General features: G+C 40.9%; 1 protein-coding gene across 3 annotated transcripts in view; it reads left to right on the top strand.

The window, feature by feature from the left end:
- Positions 1–27,737, top strand: part of TEAD4 (TEA domain transcription factor 4) — a 60,478-nt gene that overhangs the window by 6,388 nt on the left and 26,353 nt on the right. For all 3 annotated transcript variants that reach the window (XM_035545690.2, XM_035545691.2, XM_035545689.2), the window contains exon 3: positions 9,902–10,156. In XM_035545690.2, the coding sequence (XP_035401583.1) occupies positions 10,150–10,156 (7 nt within the window). In that variant the 5' untranslated portion in view covers positions 9,902–10,149. The remainder of the gene's footprint in view (positions 1–9,901; positions 10,157–27,737) is intronic.

Genomic DNA, 27,737 nt, shown 5'->3' with positions numbered 1-27,737 from the left:
TAAGTAGGCAATATTCACCTGCTTCATGTTTCAGGTGGACTGTGTACTACAAAACTGAGCTGTGATGGTTTCTGAATCCTTGGAGAGAATGTGGTTAGCAGTGGTGAGCATGGCTTATTCCTATGATTGCAGAATCATAGAATGGTTTGTGTTGGAAGGTATCTTAAAGATCACTTAATCCCACAACCCCCTTGCCATGGGCAGAAATGCTACCTACTAGATTAGATTGTTCAAAGCCCCATCTAACCTGGCCTTGAACACTTCCAGGGATGGGTCATCCACAACTTCTCTGGGCAACTTGTTCCAGTGCCTCACCACCCTCTGAGTAAAGAATTTCTTCCTAATATATCTAATCTAAATCTACTCTCTTCTAGTTTAAGATCACTACCCCTTGTCTTGTCAACACACTCACCTGATAAAGAGTCCTTCCCTGGTCTCTCTAGCAGCACCCCTTTAAGCACTGGAATGTCGCTATAAGGTTTCCCCATAGCCTTCTTGTCTCCAAGCTAAATAACCCCAATTTAGCCTGTTTTCACAGGACAGGTGCTCCAGCCCTCTGAACATCTTTTGGACCTGCTCTAACAGATGATGCAGATATTTCATGGTTGATCTTTACTTAGGCGTATCAAAAAGGTGTATCAAAACACCTTTAAGCTCCTGTCTAACTCCTTCTAAAATCAGGGCACATGCTTAAATAATTAATTAATGTTGACTGAACCGAGGTCCCATTTAATATACCTGTTCTGCCTGTTTGTGGTTTGCTTCTGTCTTAAGGCTTTAGTAAAGGCCTTCTTTAGCCCTGGCTGGAGAGGGAGGCACACAGATTATGCCTGTAACATAGGCCGCCTGAAAGCAATGAAAATGTGGAAATCTGACTGCTTGTGCATTGTGGTTAGTGCTTGTGTCTATTCTGTTGTAAGACTCTTAGCTCTGGTTCAGCTATTGCTTTTGTTGAAGACTGGCCATAGTTTTGGAGCTAAACACTTTCAGAGCTTTAGATGAGATTTGCAAACATTTGTTTCCTGTCTAAGTTCATGTGAAATTCTGCCACTGGTGTTATGGGAACCGAAGTATGTAACAGTTGTGCTGTTTTGGGACGTGTACCCCTGAGTCCTAGAAAAGAATCATAGAATCATAAAATATCCTGAGTTGAAAGGGACCCATGAGGATCATCAAGTCCAGCTCCTGACTCTAAATGAGGCAACTGAAGAGTTAAACCACATTTTTAAGAGTGTTGTCCAAACACTTCTTGAACAGTGATAGGATTGGGGCCATGATCAGTTCCCTGGCCAGCCTTTCAGTGAAGAACTTTTTCCTAACATCCAATCTGAGTTTATATTGTCAGACCTTTAAGCAATTCCCTCATATCCTATCACCAGTTGAAAGAGGTGAGGCTGAGAGACATCCTTAACAGGAGGCAGGATTGAGAAATAAGAATTTAATTTGGGTATCATAAAAAGACAGGACGCTATGAGTCCATCAATTTTATGCTACTTGACAGGAGACTCAAAAGATGCTCAATTTCCAGAAAGTGTTAAATATCGGTCCTGAGAAAAGTGAGCCCCTCTGAAGTTAAAGCATCTGCAATCACAAATCACTTTTAAAGTTCACCTTTCCTTGTGTTGACATTCTTGGCTGGATCTTGCCCTCAGTCTGATTTTCATCACTGGGTGATACACTTAGGTAGGTCTTTGTGTTATATTTCTTTTCCATGGGTAAAATAGGGGCTTTTTTAGCCTGATGGTGAGATTTTCGGAACAGTGAGTTTAGGAGTAAATATTTTTTAGGTTCCTACTAAAGGTCCCATTTCATTTAATAATTAAGTGAAGAATACTCTTTGGGAAAATGGTAAGCACGACTTGCTTCTCCCTCAAATTTGATTTGGTAAGATCGAAGTCATTTTAATCAGTAAACCCTCTACATTTCTGTATACTCAAAGAGGCAGTTGTGTTAAATAACATGTTAAATAACACTACTAAAAATTCTGTGATAGAAGGGGAACACAATTATTGGAGCTCTTCCTGGTTAATTCTTCTCTAATTAGCTTGGCGACTGTTGAAAGAAGGGCTATTGGTGACCACTGCTGCTAGTATAAGGGTGGCTAACCACCTTCACCCTACCACAACTTTTTTTTTTTTTCCTGACTCCCCAGGAATTATATAGTTCTGTTGAAGGCTGGAGTCAACCCAGTGTATGGCTCAATCCCAGGGCAACCTGGCAGTGTCAATCTCAGCTACCATTGCTGGCTCGTTTTCTCTCCCAGCTGACATGTATATGGTGTAGTTGTCACTTTCTCAGCCCAAAGCGCAGCCTGTGTTGCCATGTAGCCTGTGTTGGGCTGTGAATGGGTTGCCTGTGGCTAGGGATTGAGCCACGAGTTGGCCACCCCTGGGACAGTGGGAGCACACCAAACCTTTGAGCCTGCATATGTTTTGTTAGATTTGGAGTTTTGTTGCTGTTGTTTGTTTTTGTTTGATATGGGTGGTTTTGTTTTTCTTCTTCCTCCTTTTAGGGCAGCAAGACTGTTCTGTTTTCTTTATCACAAATGTACCTGACTGGATAGCGTGCAAGGTCACACAAAGTCTTCTGTCATCACACCCTATCTGACTGCATTATCCAGTGCTGCACTGATAGAAGTTCTCCTTTCTCCTTGTTTTGATTTATATCACTGCATTGGACACTACATCCTCTCTCTGTTTCAGCCAGAGGTCAGCTACTGCAATAATTTAAAAGCATTGCTTTGCTTTGGTCATGAAGTCAGGTGCCTTTTGTACAGTAGCTGCTGCGGACAATTTCAGTGTAGCAAGCAAACCAAGCTTGATTTTGTGCCTAGCACAAAATTGTAAGCATTCAGCTGGAGTTCAGTCTTATATGTTGAATATGATCCAAGGCCAGAAGTGCTTGTTCCTTTGTAAACCAGTTTTGCTCAGTGGTTGGATGGAGACAAAAGTCTCACAGTGCAGTTTGTAGGTGTAATAATTATATTACCTTACACGACACACAGAGGGAAATCTCGATTCTCTTTTCTTCCTTGCCTGATGCTGCTGCCTATTAAGAGCTTTTGCTTCACCTACTGCCTGTAACACCTATTTTAACTGGTTTTACTCTCAGGATTAGTCAGCAATACTCTGGTGTCCTGGGTGAATAGGGGCATTCAGAGGGAATAGCCAGCATTGCCCCAGGATTGCAGAAGTCCAAGGGCAAAAGCCGAGGTTGTAGCCCATCTCAACAGTTGGATAAGTTGTAGAGTGAGTGAGTGGAGACCCTTCAAAGGCTCCGTGAACTGTTCTCACTTGCTTCCACCACTGCTGGACCTTCTGATGGAACTTAAAGTAGTACTGGCTCCAGGCCAATTTAATGACTAGATTGTAACACCTTGGGGAGCCTGAATAACTGGTGGCTAGGGTGCTGTGGAAGCGTTATACCCTACTAGTTAGTTTAGAGCTAGTTGGTCATGCTACAGTTGCATCTTTTTTTTCTTTTTTCTCTGTAGAGTCCTTGTAAACACAACATGTTAATGATTTCTGTCCTCTTTTGTCTGTAAACTTCAGACATCATTCAGTTATTGTTGTGTAACTGTTTTTCCACCTTTTCCCCTTCTAGTACTTTTTTTTTTCCCCTGCAGTCTCCAAATTGTACTCACTTGGAGCTAGTCATCCACTGATTGCACTCATTCTTCTGTTTCAGAGGATCTGAGCTATTGTTATAGTATGTTATAAAATTTCCCCACCATTTTCCTCTGGTAAGTTTCAATACTATGCTCCGTTATACCCTATGCAATACATTTCACAGTATTCCAAACTGTTACTTTTCTAAACCCAAATCTTGTATGACTGCATTGGCTAAGTTCATTTTTTAACATTTTCTGGGTGGAAGTAATTGGTCGTTGCTGTTTCCAGGTTTTCTTATTATACACTACTCCTATGAAGTTATAGCTTGAGTAGCAGGACATACTCCCTTCTGGCTGAACTCATTCTTGTTTGAAGTCCTTTATTTTACTGTTTCTGTGAATGAGACATAAAAATGAAGAAAGTAAGCCTTTCCTATGAAGAAAAGCTGAGAGAGCTGAGGATGTTCAGCCTGAAGAAGAGAAGGCTCTGGGGTGACTTTACTGGAGCTTTTCAATACTTAAAAGGGGCTTATTAAAAAGATGAAGAGGAGCTTTTTGCTCAGGCAGACAATGACAGAACAAGGGGGAATGGTTTTAAACTAAAAGAGGGGAGATTTAAATTAGATGTCAGGAAGAAATTCTTCACTCAGAGGGTGGTGAGGCACTGGAACAAGTTGCCCGGGGAGGCTGTGGATGCCTCATCCCTGGAGGTGTTAGATCAGGTTGGATGAGGCCCTGGACAACCTAATCTAGTGGGTGGTGTCCGTACCCATGGCAGGGGGTTTGGAATTAGGTGATCTTTAAGGTCCCTTCCAACTCGAGCCATTATAAGGTTCTCTGAAAATGTTGTGGTTCAGATCCTTGATAGTAGCAGTATTTGACTCCTGTAACTTTGAAGTGAATGCCAGAGTTGCTCTTTTTTTTTTTTTGCAAACATCAAAGAAAACCTGTAATGAGAAACAGTCCCTGCCCCAACAGCTTGTGGTTCCATTGAACAAGACAAAGGTTGAAGAGACTTCCATGGTAAAGTGAATTGCTCAGAGCGCAGCCAGCTCAGAAGCAAGACTGGAACCACACTGTCAGATTTCACAAGGCTGTGCTGGCAAGCACTGCTGCCTGGGAGGAGTGAACAGGGACATCTCTGGTTAGTGTGTTGTGCCTGATACTGGTTTCAGCAGGGAAAGGGGACAGATATATAGTAGGGGAAGTCTTACGGAAAGAGCAGCTCTAAGAAAACTGAATAACTGGAGATAGCTGGCAAAAATTTCTCATATAGAATCATAGAATGGTCTGGATTAGAAGGGGCCTTAAAGATCCTCTAGTTCCAACCCTCCTGCCGTGGGCAGGGACACCTCCCACTAGACCAGTTTGCTCAAAGCCCCATCCAACCTGGTCTTAAACACTTCCGGGGACATGGCATCCACAACTTCTCTGGGCAACCTGTTCCAGTGCCTCACCACCCTCACAGTAAAGAATTTGTTCCTTAGATCTAGACTAAATCTACCCTCTTTTATTTCAAAGCCATTACCCCTTGTCATATCAAAACATTCCCTGATAAAGTCCCTCTCCTGCCTTCTTGTAGGTCTTCTTTAGGTACTGGAAGGTCACTATAATGTCTTCCCAGAATCTTCTCTTCTCCAGGCTGAACAACCCCAACTCCCTCAGCCTGTCTCGATAAGGAGAGGTATTCTAGCCCTTTGATCATCCTCATGTCCCTCCTCTGGACTCACTCTAATAGGTCCATATTCTTCTTTTGTTGGGGTCCCCAGAGCTGAACGCATTACTCCAGGTAGGGTCTCACGAGAGCAGAGCAGAGGGGGAAGAAATTCACCTTCCTCAACCTGCTGGCCATGCTCCTTTTGATGCAGCCCAGGATATGGTTGGCTTTCTGGGCTACAAGCACACATTGCTGGCTCACGTTGAGCTTGTTGTCAACCAACACCCCCCAGTCCTTCTTAGCAGTGCTGCTTTCAATCCATTCTCTACCCAGCCTGTTTTTGTGTTTTGGATTGCCCTGGCCTCGGTGCAGGACCATGCAGTTGGTCTCGTTGAATCTCATGAGGTTCTCACAGGCCCACCTCCCAAGCCTGTCCAGGTCCCTCTGGATGGTATCCATTCTCTCCAGCATGTAGACCACACCATTAAGCTTGGTGTCATCTGAAAACTTCTCAAATATGATGGACAGTGACTTAGCAACTACATCTGCCAGTTCCCTCAGGACCCACAGATGCATCTCATCAATTCCCATGGACTTGTATACCTTTAGCTTCCTTAGATGGTCTTGAACCTGACCTTCTCCTACAGTGGGTGGTTCTTCATTCTCCCAGTCCCTGCCTTTGCCTCTGGGGCTTGGGCTATGTGGTTGTAGCTCTCGATGGTGTAGACTGAGGCAAAAAAAAAAGTCATTGTCTTCTCCATATCTAGGTTTCCCATCTCCTTCTGGAGAAGGCCCACTATTTCTCTAGCTTTCCTTTTATCACAAACGTACTTATAGATATCCTCAGTAAAGTGTTTTGTGTTGAACAGCTGCCAGAAACACTTGAAAGGAAACTGTTACCAACAGTAATGACTGTGGGACTGATATTAGAAAGTATATGTGTCAGAGTATGGAGTTGGTAAAAGATGCAATCCCTGTCAATGAGACCTCATTGAAGGTCTCTTGGGAGCGCTCTGGCCTTGCAGGATCTCTGAATCTCAATGAGATGCCATGTGTGAAAGGAGAGAGTTAGCATTGAAATTGCCAGCATCAGAACAATTAAACTGAATCTGCTGGAGGTGAAATATTTATGTGCTTTTTTCACGGCTTAGCTTTCCACTGATCCCAAAGCCTGTCTTTGTGATTTGTGTTAAGAGATGGGCCATGACAGAAATAAGAACAGAGACCAAGAGTGAATAAGACACAGTGTTTGAACAGAGGGAAATGTAACAAGGAAATAGAGATACTGTGGTGAGGAGGTGGAGGTGCTGTGAGGAGCCTGTGTGTCTTTTATCCTGGTGGAGAATGCATCACTGGAGACCACAAAGGAACGTAGTTAATCTCTCAGTAAAAGAATGGGTTCAGAATAAGAACAACTGTAAGGTACAAGACCAGAAATGTGAGAGTGGAGGAGTATAAGGTTCAAATTGGCGGAAACTGAAGAGAACAAATGCCAAGCCTGGAACCTCTGGCAAAACTTGCTCTAATGAGAAAGGATTAAAGTCAGATGATGTCCAAAATACATGTGCCTATCCAGGGGATTCAAAAGGGGAAGGAACAGGTTGAGCATGCTTTGTTTCTCACCAATGTGAGATAAAGCTGACAGATTCTGTCTCTGGTTTTGTGGACTTCCCTGAATACACAAGTGACATCTGCTGAAGTTAGTGCAACTCTTCTTTAGTGCTGAGAGAAGAGAGTCTTGGGAGTTGACACACAACCAAACAGAGTGTATTTTTTTCTCCTCCACTTAATTCTGGAGCTTGGATCAGAATGGGCTCAGAGCTTCCTCTGTCACTGAAAGTGCTTGGCATAGATATGAAGCCTTGAACTGAATTCAAAATGCTTTTTATGTTTATGTTGGCCATACATTCTTCAGGAGGTGGCATTGTCTACTTGTATGCATTGCTAGGGAGGAGATTTGTCTTGAGCAAAGTGACTGGCTTTGAAAGTCATACAGCTGAGCAGTTAAGTGCATCTTTTCGCTTGGTGTGGAGCCTGATGGCTGTTTGGAGACCTGCAGCTCCAAATGCAGGTTATTCTACGAATACATTTACTATGTCAAACTTTTTTTTTTTTTTCCCCTGAACCCCTCCATTTCTCAGTCTGTCAGACTAAGTTAAAACTAGTCTGTGTCCTGTGTTTGTGGAGATTTTAATGTGCTTTAAATATGGAAAGTGTCAACAGCTACCAGGGAATGGGGATGACTGGGAAAATGTCAAAAGGACAGCTGAAAAAGATAGCTTTTGTTTCTATGTCAAGTCCCCATGTAGAAAGCTTACCTCTCTCCTCTGATTCCCCTGCAAGAGGTTCTCTTGAATTAACCACATATTTATTTATTTTTTTATTAATCATCTGCCAATGAAAGGAGTTGTATTGGCAATAGTTGCTTGGTGAGGGAACCAACTATTACCATTCATTTCAGGGCATCTTAAAGTCACACTGCCTGATTTAGTGCCATTTACAGTCTGCTCCTGATGTCTGTCCTACAGTTAGAGGCCAAATGTGAACTCCGTTTTTGCCCCCCTCACAGTTTTTTCTTCCTTCCCATGTTTATTACAGCTCTGAAAATCTGTAGTATGGGTTGAGAGAATTCAAGTATAATCTAATGTAAGGATTGAAATGGATGGACGGAAAATGGTACACCATACCAGCGGTTCATATATTCCAAACATTCTAACAAAAATTAAATCTTATACTGGGTTTTCTAAACTTCCCTGTGAACCAGTTGTTAAAATGCTGCATCATGATGTAAGAAGTATACTGTGTCTAGAAATTATTCAAATGCCCAGTATTATATTTTTTCTGAGCTTTTGGTGGGCTATAGAGATGTAAAACAGGTATCTGCTGCTGTCTAATGTCATTTAGGAGCACCAAAACTATCTGAGAGCTAATGTTGTCAACTCTTTTTACAGCTTTACCTTTCGAAATGATAACACTGTCAAGAATTTCATCTTCTAGCTAAAAAATAAAAAATAAAAAATCTAGTTATCATGGTTGTGGAGAAGATTTTTTTAATCATGAAATCCAAAGAAAACAACAACAAAAAAGGCTAAAAAGGAGTGTATCATGTAATGTTTTGGTAAGCTGATGTCAGGAAAGTTTCTGGAGACCTCAGCCCTTACTTTTTGAACTTCTGAAGTTGAATGAATGGGTCTGCTTTGTGTTTGGGGTTTTTTGTTTGTTTATGTAATATATACATCATATGTATTTAGCCAACTAGGGCATGGCATATCCACACCTTCTTTTCTGTTTTGTCCAGCTAGTTTTTGATATAGACTACATAGACCATGCTCAAGTTTGTCTTCAATCCTCCTTTACTGTGGTATTACTGAGCTTGTCTGACTTGGTGTGTCAGAGCACTCTCCTCATTCTCTGGTTTATTGTGGGTTTGATGATTCTGTTGCTTTTGATTAATTAAAAAAAAAAAAAGCCTTATTGTTATTTTCTTGCTACCCAGCTGAACATGACGGTACACAAAAATTTTGAACACTGTCATTTAACTGGGGAATCTCAGATGGCGGCTTGTGAACATTCTTTGTGGCTCAGATAATGAAACTATTAAAAAGGTAAACAGCTTTGGAATTAAGGCAGGGGAATGATCTTGTGTCCTTAGAAGACATTTGTCTTCTATATGGCCGACTGGAAGTTGGCTGTATGATTAGAATTTGCTTTCTGAATGAAAGCTTTTACAGCTCCACTTAATTACTTCAGTCTCCGCCATAGGGGTTTATAAGTAGACTGCAATTTATTGTAGTTTTCAAGAGCTAGCAGCTGTCTGTTTAGGTTCAATTGAAAAAGTTTCTGCTCCTACCTAGTGGCAGTTTAATAGCCCAAGAATGATTAAGAATGAAGGGGACAGAGAGGCACAGAGAACTGAATGGATTTGCCTAAGGTTGTCCTGATGATAAGGAGTAGAAACTGTCCAAGCAACTGGGATTCATAACCTGCAACCTAGTGCCTTTATCCTTTTACTTTATCCTTTTACTCATGGTGCCTTTGGCTCCTGCCAGGATATAATTACTGAGATTTGGGAGACATTGCATTAAACTGCCTGGCTCCAGGAACTGCTTTTTAGAAGTGCGGTTGATCCTTGAGAAGAAATGTCAGTGTTAAAAGTGGCACCAACTACTAACTCCAAAGCAATGAAACAGCATCTGAGAAAATTTCAGCTCCAATGCTCAGTAATGAGTAGATAATGCATCACTGCTTTGCTTTGTGTAGTCTTTCATACAGACTGAATCGCTGTATGCATGCTTCAGAAAGTTAAATAACGCTTTCAAAATTAATGACATCAGCAGGAGAAGGAAATTAGGAGATGACACAGGCAAGAGGACAGTTTCTGAGGAGAATTGGGAAGTGATAGAGAGTTAACGAACCAAACAGAAACTGGAGCAGGCTATTGTTTCAGAAGCATTTGTAGAAAAGGTTTCTATCTCCAGCATTAGTAGAAATCAAGCACATGATCGATTCACCTTTTAAGATAAACTTGAAGTAAAACCCCTCCTCACTGAGTATTTTTTGTTTCTTTAGTGTAACCTCATTTTTCTAGAGAGGAGGATATCTAAATCATGGATGTGATATGTTTGTCAACACAGGTTCTGAGTCTGCTTCTCCACGTGGCACCTTGGAGCTTCTAGCTGGCACCATTACCTCCAACGAGTGGAGCTCTCCCACCTCCCCTGAGGGGAGCAACGACTCAGGGGGCAGTGAGGCCTTGGACAAACCAATTGACAATGATGCTGAGGGTGTATGGAGTCCGGACATTGAGCAGAGCTTCCAGGAAGCGCTAGCCATCTACCCACCATGCGGACGGCGGAAGATAATCTTGTCAGACGAAGGCAAGATGTATGGTAAGGAAAAAGAAAGGACACATCACAGAATTTCGGACAGCCTACCCCATGCAAGTCAGTTCTACCACTCTATGTTCTGAATGAATTCTTTCTTCTTAAGCTACCCCAAATTGATGCAGTTGGTCACTTCAAGGTGTATTTAGGAAAATCCACAAAGATTTTAATTAGCATAAGATTTTAACATCCTGTACACATGTACGTGTGCAAATCAGAAAGAATTAGAGGTTGGATGTCTTTTTCAGGGGAAAGTCAATAAGGTAGGTCCCAGAGTTGGGCATGCTGCTGAACTAAATTTTGGGAAGATATGGCTCCATGATGTGACTAAGTCTGTCTTTTAAGGTATCTCTCACTGCTGTCCCCAACATTCTTGTTATCCTAACAGGTAAAGGCTTGTGTGTCTGTTGCTATGAGACAGAAATTCAGCTCCTGAATCTCCCACTGACCCTGCTGGTGGTGTGCAAGCAGCTACAGTTAGTTTTCTAGTTATACTTTTGAGATCTTAAGGACAGAAAACAGACTCTTTTGGATGCTCCCTTTCAGTGCAGTTAGCCGTCTTTCAGTTCTGGCATGAATGTCTCTCACCTGTGAGTTGTTCTCAGCCAGCTAGCTAGTTACCCAGTCCTGAACACAGAAGTGCTGGCTTGCAGTTGCAGTGGAAGTCAACTTCTTAGGTAGTAGACATGATTTTGAATCCATTTTTTTGGACCTATTCCACAGTTAAACAATATTTCTTGATTTTTGTCCACAAAAAGAAAGTCCAAGCTGCATTCTCTACCTCAGAGTTTTGGAAGGAGCCACCTGGTACTTCTATGACTAAAAAGCAATGCTCAGGTTGAGAGTGCATGGTTGTTTTTAGTTAAAAGTCCAAGGTTAAAACTGTGCGCTAACAAGGATCTTATGTAAGACAGACCTCTCTCTGCCCAGTCAGTGTTTTCTTTTTTCCTTTACAATTGAATCTGTGTCTCTTTGCAGACACCACCATGGGAGTGCCCTGCCCTGAAGTTTCATATGGAACACTTCACAAGTCATTCTGCAGATTTCTGTCCACCCATCAGGCCATTGTTCTTTGAATTAGGGATTAGATTACCCTCATTAAGAGGGCATGGGTGGGATTTTGTTTACACAGCCTTATCTGCAATTCATGTTTTTAATGGTTACATGCATCATTATATCTGTAACAGAGCAATGTATATTGAGTAAGACTGATCACCCTAAATTGCAATGTGTCAATATTCTGATGTAGACATCCATTCCTGCCCTATGTTGGCACTAATACTGTTATGGTTATGCCATGGAACTGCCCAAGGAACTGATCCATAATAATAACACAAAGAAAAAGGGAGAAGAAGTGAACTTCAATTTGCATAGGACTGCTGATATGTTTCACTGCCCAGCCACACAATTGTTTGTGCTGATATTTAGAGAAAGAATGAGGATCTATAACTAAGGTGAGGATAGGACTGCTGCTTTCAGAAGCAATGCCTCCTTAAAATGTTATTCAAACTAAAGTCTTACTTGAAAATCCATCCCATGGTGCTTTATGGTAATAAAACATAGAGACGTGTTTCTTGCTGCTGTAAGTCTGTACTGCTTTTCATGACAGCTGACTTTTAAAATTACTCATGAAACAGTTGTGTTAAAAGACTGTCTTCATTCACTAATCATTCTGTGCATAGCCTTTGAACTACTTCAGCTTTGGGGTTAATATGTCAGAGCAGGGAGTGAAATGGACTGGAAAAGAAATGAGAGAGCAAAAGTAAAAGTGAAGTAGAATGAACTACAGAAGCAAATGAGAATTAGCTGGGGTTTGATCTAGCATGGACTGGCATTTTGTGGAAAGTCTCTAACTGCAGTTGTGAGTTGGAGAAGGTAAATAACCTACTTGCAGGGTAAAAAGTTTAGGCTCAGCTCTGAGAGATGAAATGAACAAATTTTCTCCAACCCCTCGCTCATTACTCCAAATAGGACAGTGTCCCTGCTTGCCTTCAGTGCACCTGTTCCCAGCATGGATAGTTAGTTCAATGAACTCCTGACAGACGCCTAGGCTCAGATTTATGCCCTCCTTTGCTTACTAGTCTCTAGGATCGATGCCAAGGAAGCAGGGCACAGCCTGGGATCTATAGAAAGATATGACCGGGCAGGGAGAACAAATATAGTCCCTGATTTCATCTTCTCAGTGCTTGTGAGCCAGGTCACAGAACAGGACAAGCTGTAGGTGGAGAAGGACCTGCCTCCAAGGGAAGGTTGTTTAGCTGTCCCATGACTGATTTGCACATAACACTTCTCCCATCTCATTCAGTGCGTTACAGAAAACTGCATATGCGCGTTTTCCTTGAAAAATGGGAACCACAGAGTGACAGAATATCCCAAGTTGGAAGGATCTTAAAGTCCAACTTCTGGCTCTACACAGACAAATCTTTTCATTGTTTCCCAGTAAGGACTGGCTTGTGTGGTACTATTCTGCATGACATTTAATTTCCAAGGATCCTGTGTGTGATTTATATAGTTTTCACCTGGTGGGAGGCAATTTGTTATCAGTTTAAAATTAGTAGCTTTTACCAGTAAACACATTGAGCAAGCTAAAGTGCACCAGGCCATTATGAAGAACTTGCACTGTTTTGTTTGAATATGTTTAAAATTGCACCAAAATGTGCATTTCAGCTTATACACTGGCCTCATGGTCATGTTCCCTACCCTCTTCAGAGTTCACATGCTTTTTGTAGCTTTTCAGGTAACATTCCACTTATTGCTGCTGTATGAAATGCATCAAGTAGACATGACTCCTGCTTCACCTGCAAGTCAGTCAAGCTCTTGATGCTTTTGTCTTTTTCTTTTCTTTCATTATCTTTTTACCTCCTAGACATGTTGTATTATAGGCAGAATCCTGATTGGATAATCCTATACCACAGCAGTGCTCACAATGCAAGCACTCACTGTCTCTACCAATAGGCTCTGCTTACCACCTGCTTGAGGCATGAAAAGCTGTTTTGTCCTGTTTTGTCATATATGGGATCCTGATATGTTGATCTTTCTATTGACATTAATACCAGTGAGGCCAAGACACCATTAACTGACTGATCTGGTGCCTTCTGGTACCACTAAGGTCTTGCAAGGATGATTCTCATATTAGTGCTTCCTACGAGAATAACATGGGAGTACAGTATTACAAATCTGGCTTTTACATTGTTCATCTGTTTTTATGTGGGAGAAATAATACCCATATCATTTATACCAAATAAACAATCACACAGTTCAGTGTTAGAGTCAGTATTTCCTGGTATCTTCAGTATTGGTCTGGAGAAAGAGGAGAGAAAAACCTTAGTACCTTTGTGTGATTGCATGGAGATCCTTAAGAGCGAAACTCTCCCAACACTAATGAGCATGGAGAAATAGAAAGTAACCAGCAAAGTGAGATTTAGTTTAACAAAACACTGCTGAGCTGGCTTAGCCAAACAAACTTCTGAACACTGAACAAACATCTGGCTTAGAGCACCTTTCTGTAACATGAGCTGGAATCGGTGGCTGTTCTGAAGGAAGCAGTAGTTCAGCAGATAGCTTTCAAATGGCTCAGTAACTTCTGTGCTGAGCAGGGTGGAGCAGATAGCTGAGGGCACTCATCTCTGGCTGGTGCCATCTGTTTGTTTGTTAAAGTCCTGATATGGCAAAGAGAAAATACCTGAAGATGTCCAAAACTCAGAGTCTGCATGACAGGAGAAACAGTTAACTGTGTTAATAGTTAAAACCTGTAAGAGGCAGTGAACTGCAAAGATTTGAACTTGCAATATGAAATAAGCTGCTATAAAAGGTCATTCTGATGCTGAAAACTGCCATATCTCAGGTAGTTCTTCCTACCCCTGTTCTGAAGTGTCTAGGTAAATTTGTAGAATATAGTCTTTGTTTCAAAGGAATATGTTATGAATTAATATTTTTCCCAACCTCAAAAATTAATCTAGTAAATCTGAAAAACAAACAAACACAAAGAAACATAAAACATACACTGCCTGTCCCAGTTCATAAACACTTTTCCTCCATGAGTGGAAGGAGGAACATTACAGCTATTACAATTAATAAAACCTTCAAGACTTTTCATACTTTTGAGGTCTTAATACTTTCTTCTGTAGCTAGTTCAGCGTCTTGCTTGATATTGTTTCAGTCAAAGCAATTGGAATACGCTGAGGATACACTCAGTTGCCACTGAACTGGCTGGCACAGGTAACCGCAAAATTTGGACTTGGGCTGTGATATCTCTCAGAGAAAGAAACTTCTGCAGTTCCTCCTGTGATTTTGACCTAATGAACCACAGAACGGTCCTTTATCCCACAGTTTTTGTAACAAAATGGAATCTCCCATTTTAAACACTAGAAGGTAAACAAAACATAGAATCTGTCAGGATGCAGACTTTTCCATCTTCTTTTTTCTGGGGATAGATAGGTATGATGTTTTTGGGGTTGCTTAATAACAAGGCTTAGTTTCACTGAGTCAGTTTTCAACTTTGCTTATGTGTAGTTCTAGTTCTTTGCTGTTAACTAGGTGGAACCAGATTTCTGGAGACTTTTGCAACAAATTAAACTTCTGCTGGAGTTTGTCAAGTTTCTACTTCCATCTCCTTTCTAAGCAGAATTTTGTTTTCTTAATATTAAATTATATGTCAGTTTAACTGCTCATTTTTCCATGTGAACATAAAAACAACTATTTTCTATGAGTTCCAAGCATTTCCTGAGTATTGAGATATTTACCACTTTTGAAATGCCTACCAACTAGGAAACTGCTTGTAATTGCAATTAAGAGAACTGATAGCCCCCCTCTGGGGCATTTTTCCATAACGTGTTTGGTGAACAGAAATAAATTAGCAGTTTTATTGTGCCCTACATGTTATCTAAATGACTGTGACTACTTTCTTTTTCTTCATTCTGCTGTTTAAACAATGGGCACATACCTTTTCATGTCCCTTTATGATTTTAGCAATTTTGTAGTCCTGTTTTTATATGTCAGGCCTAAAACCGAGTATGTTGTGTGGAATCAAGATTTTCCCACTATATCTGTCTGCAGCCACAGAGCTTTTCTCATGTTGATGTAACTTCCTTCATTAGCAACAGTGCACTGCTTTTTTTGGCTCTTCCTTTGGCTTTTTCATTTCTAAATTTCAAATGTTTAGTAATTCTCCAAGATAGAGCTGATCTGTAGCAGTTTACTGTCAGCAGTGTAATTCTTCATGTTGTAAATTGCACAGAGTTTAATTCATTTCTAGTTTAGTAAGCCAGTCATATGCTTTGTAGTTGCATCCAATCCTTCTGTCTTGTTACCTGAGAGATGGTTTCAATTTCATTTGTCAGCCTTTTCCCTTGTTTCAAGTCATCGTTTTATTTCTGCTGTACTTCTGGATAACTACATGTTTCCGGTTGTTTTCTGAAAAGTTTGGTAGAAAGCCCCAGTGTTTCATTCCATTTTTAAAAACACTATTCCTTCACAATTGAATCCAAATATTTGCTAGTATGCTCTTAAATAAATCTGCTTTTAAATAAAGAAAATATTTGTTTATAACTTCAGGTGGAATCCAAAACCTGGGAACGAAATCAGCCGTGGAAAATGAAAATTAATCAAGTCCAGTGGCTTGGGTTTCTTTTTGCCTGAAAACAAGAACATGTAAATCTCTTCTGGCCAGGCTTTTGCAAACACATTACCAGAAGGATCTCAAAAACATGGATTGAGTTCTAAGAAGAGCAATGAGCATACCAGACTTAACATTGAACTCTGGGAGTTGAAGGGACTGATTTAGGAGGAAAGATTAAAGTAGCTAAATATACATAGCTTGGCTAAGTGATGACTGAATGGTGGGGGGTGGGGTGGACACATAATAACAGTCTAAAAATATTTGAAGGGTGTTAACATTTAGGGGAGAGAGAGAGATTTTATGTGGAACATGTGAGCATGACTAGGATTAATGGTAGAGAAAGAAGGGATATAGGATGGATATCAGAAGAAGCTTCATGATAGCATGGTGCTCAGTACTGAGAGATCTCTTCCATAAGGAGTTAGAATAGAAAAGCTATTATTTGAGATTTTTTTAAATTGTATCAGATAAAACTAGTAAGGAATGTATTTATAAAACTAGTGCTAAAGTATGCCCTGGTGTAGCAGAGTTTTATATAAATGAGACTTGGACGATAGATTGGATATAGTTTTATACAGCATTTTAATGCAGGAAATAGAAAGCAGTGGCCATTAGTTGGTGATGAAATATTGCTTTCCACTTTGAATATCTGTGGATTTTTTTCAAAATTGTTAGTACTATGTTACATACTGTTTGTGGCTTCATTTGAACCAAAAAAGTTAATTAGACCAATGAAGGCACAGACTTCTCAAGTCTGCAACAGGAAAAGCAAGCTTCAAGATAAATACAAGGAATGCTTTCTCTGAATTTGTCTTAATTCTGTTGATTATTGAGGAGGATGATAGCATTTCTCAAGCAAGGGTTTGCATCTACAGAGAGCTGATGAGCATCAATGCACAGATTGCACAGGAAAAAATTAGCCTTTTTTCTTCTACAGTGCAAGTAAATAAAATCTGTCACATGAATGAAGTCTCTCTTAAAGGTGTGTCTTAGAGCTGGAGGGCAGGTGTGATGTAAAACTTAGCAAAGTTTTATGTCATATTGCATATCAAAACATCCCTGTACATTTGTTAAGCAAAATGAAGACAAGTCAACATAGCCTTTCGAGGTTCCAGCGCCTTAAGGGGTGACCCCAAAAGGAAGGAAAGATGCTTGATCAGAAAAAGACTATTACAGCTATAAAATGATGAAGCATTCTCATTTGTATAGGATCCAGATAATGAACACAGGAGAACTAGGACTGTGTGTTGGTTTTAACAGTTGCTCATTAGCTAATCCATAACAAACCCTGTATTGTCTGTGTACAGCAAAGATCTGGGCAGCAAAACTGTGGAGGCTGTGTGTAATTTGTACCCAAACAGATGGTCTCACAAGTCTATTGGTCACTGGCAGAGCAGACTTAAACCTCTGGCCTGGGTGCACCTGCTGCTGAAGGGTACATAGCAGCTGTTCCTCATTTTTGTCACCTTGAACTTCTGACCCATCCTCTGGGTACTCCTTCAAATTCTCTGGAGCTCATTGCATGCACGCATACAGACACAGTGTTGTTCTATCCCTAGCTTTTTGAACAGGAAATAATGCTGTTTTCTTTGAAAACCTTCCACCTAAAATGTCTTTAAGAATCACTCTCTTCCCCAGAGCATGATTTGCACAGTAATCACAAATCCCTTTTCAGGAACTTGGTGTCTACAGACTGGAATGCCAGTTGTGTAACCAGCTCTTGATGAAATAACACAATAGGAGTAACCCAAACTGTTGATTGCAAATGCAGGGGGCATAGGCCTACTTCTAATCACAGTGGTGTTACAGGGAAACACACATGTGAGTGTGTTATTTAGCACAATGGTATCTGGAACCTTCACTGGGGTTTCTAAGCTTTTCTTCAATATGAACAGTGTGTCATCATCTTTACTTGTAGAACTATAAAAAACCTTCAAAGGTTATCTCCTCTGTTCCTGGGCACAGAGGCAGAGCCAGCTCTACTTAAGCTGTTCATGTGTAGCCCGATATTTTTATGGCTAAAATTGGAGGAAAGTGATTCTAGGTACGGCAACCTTTGTCTACAAAATAAATGAAGCACGTAGATATTTGTGAATTTCCTTCTGGATCCACGTGCATTTTTAGATATTCCTTGCAGCTTAAATAGCTTTGTCAGCCTCCTGTTCCTGCTTTTGTGCCAGTGCCTGAATCCTGGTTGTCCAGCTATCAGGTTACATTATAAACTGTAAGGGAACACGTGTTTAAATAATGTAGAACAGAACTGCTCCAGCGTTAGGTGCAAAAAGAAAGAGGGGGAAAAATCACAAGCCACTGTAAAGAAATGTTATGAGCTTGGCAGAATTCAGCTATTATCCAGACCAGATCCTGGGTAGCTACCCAGAACAAAGTTCACAGAACAAAGCCTTCATTTCTGTGAAGCTTTTCTGTCCATGTTCTCTTATAACCAGCAATGATTAGTACTTAATTTTCACTTCTTAGAGAATGTATTGACCTGATCTATGGAATAATCTGGTGAGAGGGAGTTAAGGAAAAAGGCAAATGCTTTTTCAGCAGTAGTCAGCCATTCAGTTAAGCTCGGCTTCCCAAAACCTATAACCTGATGTCTTAAAGAAATCTTCCACATATAAAGAAGGACTGGGTCCTGGTGTTCAGGTTAGTGAAGCAGCCAAAACACAAGAGCTAAGCTAGACCAGACCAAATGCCTTGAGAACTGAATAGTCCTGTGTTGGTCATGCAGCAACTGGCTGAACAGATCTCACAGATCCCTTTTAGCTCTGATTTCTGTCATGGCTGGAACTCTGAATATTTGATTAGCTTGCCATCTGGGCACATGCGCAGGATTAGCACTTGGGCAGAAATCTGCAAGAAACAGTGTACTGTTGGTGCCAACAAAGGCAGCTGAGTGCAAAAGGAGGAGGACGAGAGGTGCTGAAGTTTTGGTATCCTTTGAGGCAGTATCACTGAGGACTATTGAGAGTTGCTTTCAGATGCCCTTCAGCTATTGGAAGTTACTGAAACAGGCGGACAAAACGTTAATTGACCTAAAAGAGAGTTTAGCCGATGTCTGATTGTTTAATGTAGAACTTGGATTCATGGGAACTAGAGGATGTTGTTATAGTTAAGCATAGGTTTCAGTGCCACCCTCAATGGTCATGTTTTTCTAACAACATGGGCCTTAGTGAGGAAAATATTCTTGTGCCTGTACAACATTGTCATTCTCAGGTGGCCTATGAGACTGAAAGTTTGACATACCTTTCCATGCATGATTCTTATTGGCTCTTTCCTGTGTTACCTGATGCCACACTTTGTGGCATATTAAAGACTCATTACTGTATGTAGCTGCTTTGGTGTGATTTTGGGATTTCCTAGACAAAGTCAGCCTAAACGATTTCTTTAAGATTCTCATCAATCTTAGTTCCTGCCTACTTACTGGATTAGCTTACATTTCTATGACCTGAGGTGATAATGTGGGAAAACAAAGCTGATGAGGCTGTTCAACTGATGCACTGAAAAACACTGTACTCAAGGCTGACAGTTGGTGCAGAACTGCATAGCCTGGAGCTTCCCATTAGGGTAATGGTGAGGGATTGCTACATGCATGCATTGCTGCACTCCTTTCCAAGGAATAACCTCCTGTACCTTTGGGGCTGTAATTAGGAGGTACTTTAATTCTGTCTTTAAACAAATAAATAAAGGACAGGAAGAACATTGCCCATTCTCTTACCAGTCTATGTTCTACATTTAGGTGGAATACAATTCCAAGCTACAGTTTCTCTGCTGGCCAAAATTGTTTTAAGAAGTTCTGCCTTGATGCTTACTCTATTCTCTCTGCTCTGCCAGCACTGTGGTCCACATGGCCACAAAAGGAACCGACTGGAAGGAAAAAAAAAAAAAAAAACAAAAAACCACAAACCCAGAACCAACCAACAAACCCCATCCCCACCCCCCACCCCCCCAAAAAAAAAACCAACCCAACCCAAACAAACAAATAAAAAACAAACCTCACACACCTAATAAACAAAAACAACAAAATCCAAGGTGGGTGCTTATTTTTTAATTTTGGCAATTAGAGTAGTATACATCTGCTCCCCCCTTCCATCCTCCGTATTCCAGAAATTTAGTTGGATTTGCTGCACACAGGAGATAATGAAATATTTTATGGGCAAAACTGACCAGCTGAGGAAAGGGGAAGCTCTTCAAGTTGAATGAAAAATTTGTTGCTGTAACTACTCACGAGGTGACTGATTTTTCACCTATCTCCACTCATTGTTTGGAACCAATAAGAAGCTACCCAAACCCCGCAGGCTCTGTAATTAACCCTCATTCATGTACCTTGCATGAAACATCTTAAACTGGCCATCAAGGAAGAGCAGTTTCTGAATGCAGTTAGCCCTTTTTGTGTTTCTAGGTGTGGATTTAATTTATACAGTGAAAAAGAGAATTACCCTTCTCAGCAAAAAGACTTTTTATGTGAGACAGTTTCGTTTTTTAGATTGGTTATTAAATGAAACACTTGAGTTTTATGACCACAAGCAAATTTTCCCTTATATGAGGGGAAGAAATCATATTTTGTCATCTTTGTAAAGTACATTTAGATTCAGAGTTGAAAAGTGCAGCATCTTCTTTCTAAAAGAGTGTATGTCTAATGAAGAGATGATGGTCTAGCTTAACTAACATGTTCTGCCCCAGCAAATAAAGTTTTAACTTCTTCAAAAGTCTTCTTAATGGCTTTAAAAGTTCTTTAACCGGGTTGTTGCACTCAAAGAGTCAACAACTCAGTATCTAGGTGGAGACAAGTGACAAACCTCAGGAGACAGTATTGGGAACGGCACTATTTAACATCTTTGTCAGTGATCTGGACAAGTGAAATTGAGCGCACCCTCAAAATGTTTGCCAATGTCACCATGCTGTGTGGTGTGGTTCACATGCTGGAGAGAATGGATGTCATCCAGAGGGACCTGGACAGGCTTGGGAGGTGGGCCTGTGAGAACCTCATGACGTTCAACAAGGCCAACTGCAAGGTCCTGCACCGAGGCCAGGGCAATCCAAAACACAAAAACAGGCTGGGTAGAGAATGGATTGAAAGCAGCACTGCTAAGAAGGACTGGGGGGTGTTGGTTGACAACAAGCTCAACGTGAGCCAGCAATGTGTGCTTGCAGCCCAGAAAGCCAACCGTATCCTGGGCTTCATCAAAAGGAGCATGGCCAGCAGGTTGAGGAAGGTGAATTTCTTCCCCCTCTGCTCTGCTCTCGTGAGACCCTACCTGGAGTAATGCGTTCAGCTCTGGGGACCCCAACAAAAGAAGAATATGGACCTATTAGAGTGAGTCCAGAGGAGGGACATGAGGATGATCAAAGGGCTAGAATACCTCTCCTTATCGAGACAGGCTGAGGGAGTTGGGGTTGTTCAGCCTGGAGAAGAGAAGATTCTGGGAAGACATTATAGTGACCTTCCAGTACCTAAAGAAGACCTACAAGAAGGCAGGAGAGGGACTTTATCAGGGAATGTTTTGATATGACAAGGGGTAATGGCTTTGAAATAAAAGAGGGTAGATTTAGTCTAGATCTAAGGAACAAATTCTTTACTGTGAGGGTGGTGAGGCACTGGAACAGGTTGCCCAGAGAAGTTGTGGATGCCATGTCCCCGGAAGTGTTTAAGACCAGGTTGGATGGAGTTTTGAGCAACCTGGTCTAGTGGGAGGTGTCCCTGCCCACAGCAGGGGGTTTGGAACTGGATGGTCTTTAAGGTCCCTTCCAGCCCAAACCATTCAAAAATTCTATGATTCTGCTTCATTTCAGAGGATGAAGGAGCTGAGCAATTTGCACAGTCAAATAATGAAAACAGATATGTCAAGACAGAGCTGAAGATGTGGTAGTACTAAGCACTTCATAATCATGCTTGCATTGATATGATTGTTTTGATTTTTTTTTTCAGAAGGACTAGCTCAGCTTTTTTTCTTGAGTCTTCATCTCAAAATTTTATTGTAGGAACCGCAATGATCTCAGAGATTTTTCTCATGGAAGGTTAAAACAGAAAATTCAAGAATGGTAAGAGTGATGAAACTCTCATCTCACTGCTGAATATAAAGTTCTGTGGTATGTGTAACTGTGTTGCAGGAACTCAAACTTGACTGCTAAGCACTGTAATTCTGCAGTGGCAGGAGAGAGATGTCTTCATAGTATAGACCAGTGCACTGCAGTTTACTATTATGTGTTTTTCTATGGTCTGTTTCATGCAAAGGGATCCCAGTATGATGATCATAACTATATATTAAGTTTTTTTATTGCTTCCTGAGTATGTCTGGATTCAGTATAGAAGTTAGGAAGAAAAATACAGGTTGTTAAAAATTGTGAAAGAAATTTGATCAGAGTTAAGTTTGTTAAAATATCATTTAAAGAGTTGTCTGCAACTCCTGTCTCAAAATGAACATGCCACTCTTGAGATTGTACACTGTTGTTGGGGCCACTTGCCACATGGATTTGCCACAGTTGCAGTCCAGATGAATGGGAAGAACAAGACACCATTTTTCTTTTTTTATTGACTGGGGATAGCCTCAACTCTGGTATTGGAAGTACGAGTAGAAGCGAGAGTGGAAGTAAAGGCGGGGGAGGGGGGGGAAATTGAGCCTTTCAAAGAGTCTGGGTGCTGAACATCATCACTATATTATATATGTGAAATACAAAGACAAAATTCAGAAAGAGGGTGAGAAGGAACTGCAGAAGAGATAGAGTTCAAAGTCTAAAACTTCATAGACAAGCTCGCTAATTAGGAGATCTTAAGGTTGAAAACAAGCAAGCTAAGGAATCAAGAAAGATGTGACATTAATGATTGCCAGCAGTCAAGGAAGATAGGAAGGGGTGAAGGGAACCCAGGCCAGAAAAGGAAAGGTCACATACTGCATTTTATCTAGCTTTGGACAAGTTAGGCTGGGAAACTGGGAAGCTAACAGAAGATTCTGACCAAGTCTTGGGTAGGAAAAAATGATTTGTGTCAGAGGAATCTAATAAAGTCAACATAAAAACTAATGTTAAGGATGATGTCAGTAAGAATTGAGTGTTTGTGCATCTTGCTGAGAAGATGGGATTAGCCAACCGAAAGATAAAAGTGTGGTTTTAAAATATGCAGCCCTGTTTGTGGAAAAGGTGATGCCCAGGAAGGCATTTAGTGTAGCTGGGAGGAGGAAGCAACACACTGAGTGGCAGAAAATAAGGCTGTGCCAGGAGGTAGGAACCAGGGCAGAGGCCAGTGGCAGTTAATCCCATATTGTACATGCTCTCATGAACATAATATGATTTTGTCTTAAGTGTCATTCTGGAGTAACTTAAGACTTGCTGGGTGGTTAGTTTTGCTTCATATACATAGAATCACAGAATCATTGAATAGGCTGGGTTGGAAGGGACCTTAAAGTTCATCTAGTTCCAGACCCGCCACCCTCCCACCCTCCCCCAATCATGGGCAGAGATGCTACCCACTAGATCACGTTGCCCAGGGCCTCGTCCAACCTGGTCTCGAGCATCTCCAGGGATGGGGCATCCACAGCTTCTCTTGGCAAGCTGTTCCAGTGCCTCACCACCCCGAGAGAAGAATTTCCTCCTAACCTCTAACCTAAATCTCCCCTCTTTTAGTTTAAAGCCATTCCTTTTTGTCCTGTCATTGTCTGCCTGAGCAAAAAGTTGCTCTCCATCTTTTTTATAAGCCTCCTTTAAGTATTGAAAAGCTGCAATAAGGTTACCCAGAGCCTTCTCTTCTTCAGGCTGAACATCCCCAACTCTCTCAGCCTTTCTTCATAGTAGAGGCGCTCCAGCCCCTTGATCATCTTCATGGCCTTACTCTGGACCTGTTCTAACAGATCCACATCCTTCTTGTGAAGTCTGAAATGATAGTTGAGGTGGTTTTCTTGACCTTACTTTGATTAACCTTTCACTGGATACACCTGGATAGTTGCTTTTTTAGATCTCTTGTCTTTTCTGCACTTCACAGGTAGGTAGGTGTACACAGTAGCTTTGGGATCAGAATAGATATTGCTGCCAAGAAGCAGATACTTTCATGCAGTTTCCTTCTGGAAGGATTTTACAGAAATCATGATGAGTTCTTTGTTCTCATCCATCACAGAAGAGTGCTTTTAGTTCTTCTACCTGTCTTTGACAACAGATGTGCAAAAAATATCAAGGCTTAAAGAGAAACATTTTCTGTCTCCTCTACAAGTGGTAATATACCAGTACTAGCAGAAAGCCAGCATGAAGCTTTGAGGTGGGCTTGGAAGTGCTTTCTATCTGTGGAATTTCAGTGATTTTTTCCCCCTCTCCCTTATACGTAGGCACTTCTCTCCTCTTACACTGAAAGGATCACAGGTGTAGAATGGAGAGTCAAAAAGTCACTTTACTCACTTCTGTTAGCAGTGTCTTCCTGGTAGCTGCTGAAATGCAGTTTTGCAATTCAGTGTGAGAGGGAGCGTGAGTTAAATTGATGCCATTAGAAATTTATTTGTGAGGAGTGTGAAGTAAAGAACATGAGAGAGTCTCTCTTCTCTCTCTCTCTCTCTCTCTCTCTCTCTCTCTCTCTTTTTCATGTCATGCTTCCAAGGGGAAGGCTTCAGCGGAGGATAAAGAGCTTTTGGGTCCTGGGCTGCAGTTGGTATGTTGGCTAGAGCTTCATGAAACCCAATGCGTGGTTTCGACAGAGGAGGCACAACTGTTGGCAGGTTCTGGTGACCATGGCAGGCCTCAGCAAGAGTTATTCTAAGAACACAACATATGATCAGATTACTGAGGGACACTTTACACAGCTCTAAAAAATGAACCATCCAATGTTTTATGACAGCTCTGCCTGTTGTGGCCAAGTGAGGAGTGCTAGCCTTTGCTTACCCAACAGCCAGAGCTGTGAAACAAATAAAATGCTTGCCATAGGCTATGAACCTTCAGACTTTCAGTAGAGTAGCACCTGCTTACATCTAACTTCTGATAAACAAAGGACACTTAGGACTTGTTTCTCTTGCAGTTTTGGTTCATGGTAATTTAATACATTCTTACTGCAGAGATTACTGAGTTTGGCAATTTGCATAGTTCCATCTTTAATAATCCCTGTGTTGCTAATGTCTTTGGGGAGGTTGGTCTGTTTTTTTGCTACCAGTATCTTTATTTGCTTAACATATTCTGCCACCTGTCTTTTTTTCCAGGTTTTGTAGGGAATTCTGGGAGAGGAAGTCTTGTGTGTTTATATGAAAGGTGGCAAACAGGAAAGTGAATTCTAAATCCGGAAATATGGGGGATGCGTATTTAAATGCTCTCTCTCTAAAGAATTTCTACACCAGCTTCTAATATGTATAATTTTTACAATAATTTCCCTTCTTCTCAATGTTCTCCAATGTAATGGCGTTGCCTGCTTTGCAATATTTGCTGATTTTGTCAAAGACAAAGAGTTAAACATACACTTTAGGAAACAATTTCCACTTCCAAAGGCTCAACTTCAATTTATTGCCTCTCCAACCCACTTTCCAGTCTCAGCTTCCCTAGTTTTATTCTCTGTATTTATTCACTTAGTCCCTCCTAGTTCCTTTGGTGATGTGGCAGACGGTACAATTTTTTTCCTCCAGTGCTCCTTATTTCTTACTGCGCCTCTGCTCTTACATGGGTTCTCATTGGGCTGCAGTTGTTTCAGAGTTGTCCCTGCTCTGGCATGGGTCCTCCATGGGCTGCAGTTGCCTCTGTAGCCTCTCTGCCATGGAGCACCTCTTTCCAAAATTACTTTGCCAGCCTTATCCCCAAGAATATCTCCTTCTACGTCTCATCCTTTTCTTCTTTTTTTTTTCTTTTTCTTTTTTTTTTCCTCCAAATGTATCTTTTCACACATCTTGCATGTCTCCTTTTGCACATCCTCACATCTCCTTTTTGTGATTCCTTTTGTCTGTCTCCTCTTGTGTCTCCTGCCTCTAGTGGCTATTGCCCGATCTGAAATGTTTGAGCAAAGGTGGCATGTGGTTCTCTGACTGGTTGAGGTTTTGGCACATAAAGGGATGTTTTCATCCATTTTGGAGATGGCTAGAATCAACTGTGACTGGCACAGGGCTGTTCATGGCATCTTCTCACACAAATATAGCCTTGCAGCTCTCTACTATTGAAGCAGAGTAGTGCTCTGTCAGACTGGTCAGTTTGTATAATTTATTGATTTCCATGGAATCACAACAAATCTAATCTTATTCTATACCATCTATTATACCTGTCTGATAATCCATTAAAATTTAGTTATGCAAGGATGACCCGTACTTCAGTAGTGTCGATAGTGTTTCTATGTGTTCAAATTGTAGTATAACCCAATGTGCATCCTTTTGAAGTTTGCATGAAATTCTTCACATCCACTTCTTCTCAAGGCTAGTTTTTCCTCTCTCTTCCATTAAATCATTTTCCCTTGTCCCACAACAGGCCATCTTGATGTATATACATTTTCCTTGTTTCTTTGTAGATAATGTGTTTTGAGCACCTTGTCTTGTTCTGCCTATTTCCCACATTTGAATTGTGCCAAACCATCCTGAAATTCTAGATATTCCAATATCTGTGGGAGCAGCACCTCTTAGCATCACTTCAGTAGTTACTTACCTTGCAACTTGGATCCATGTCCAACACATGGAGACTTTGAAGAACTATAAGTATTATTCCTGGCACTAGAGAAAGGTGGTCTGGATATTTGTCACTAGTAATGGGTATTAGCTTTGTAGAAATGGTTACATTGGTTGAAAAAACAGCCAGGTGAAATGTAGCAACAATAGCATCTCTTCCCATAAAACTCTCTTGGGCATGTCACTATGCTATGCTGAAACTGGGGACTGAAGAAGTCAGTGATTATATGCTGCGCATTGTGTATCTGGCACAAAAGCAGTTCATAATTTGTGTATAGAGGAGCTGGAGCTGTTTTCTTGTCTCAGCTACAGACCTGATCCTTCCACAAGGAGAATAAGGAGAACTTTGGTAATGATACCATTAGAAAAAGATTAACATCTGTAAATGTAAAACACTTTCCCATCCCTACCTGTGCTTTGGTGAACATGGCCTAAATGCAATCATGGAAATATGCATTCTTTCTCTGAAATAGATGGAATTAGTAACATTGCCAGACCTTCCCTAAAGGTTTGGCTGGTGAATCTGTAGCACAGAATCTGTCCTTACATTCTCTTTTTTTTTTTTTTCTGTCTTGAGTTAAACAAGGATTTAGAATAAAACCAATGTTTTCAAGGAAGAGTAAACTCTCTGAATAAAAATCACATTTCTTATCACTGCTTGCTTTCTTGATGTCTGTGGTGTCCTAATGTACAAGTTTTTCCCATACATTTTCCATAGAAAATAAAGTCTTTTTAGCAGTTACAAATAAGCTTCACAAGAGCTGTGGCTTTGCATCCCAGTTTATTCTTGTTCCATTCCTCAAACAGTTGCAGCCATATAAGACATTGCAGCCATATACTTCCCACTCCAAATTTTAATTGAGGTACTCTATCACTACCAGTGTGGTCACCACAGCTGTGTTATTTTGCAGAGCCTGCTCTTTCTGTTGTGTTTCCTGCCTTGAATCAGCCTAGAGTTCAGATGTGTAGCTACTGCTTTTCTATTTCTGCTTTTTATTCCTCCATCACACTCCTGCTCAAAAAAAGACAAAAAAAAAAAAAAGGATATTTGTTAAGAGCTGATAACATGTGAGCCAGTTTATGGAACTGCATAGTCTGCCTTGTATCTTGGTGTCCATTCAGTTCTGTGGTGATAGCTGTGAATCAAGTCTAAACCTTATTCTCCTGTTCACTCCTGAAGTTGTCAGTAGCGCAGCCTTCTGTTTCTCTTCCTGATTTTTAAATCCTGGATCTCATTCTTCTGCAGTTTCTTGCTGTCATTCCAAGCAATTTCAAATTCTGTACTTGTAACTCTGTAGTTTCATGTTTCATTGTGTTTTTCATTCATGTTGCTGATAATAAATACCATTTTCCTCAT

Source organism: Cygnus atratus, chromosome 1 (assembly GCF_013377495.2).
Source record: "Cygnus atratus isolate AKBS03 ecotype Queensland, Australia chromosome 1, CAtr_DNAZoo_HiC_assembly, whole genome shotgun sequence".
NCBI lineage: Eukaryota > Metazoa > Chordata > Aves > Anseriformes > Anatidae > Cygnus > Cygnus atratus.
This window is presented reverse-complemented; position numbering and strand designations above follow the sequence as displayed.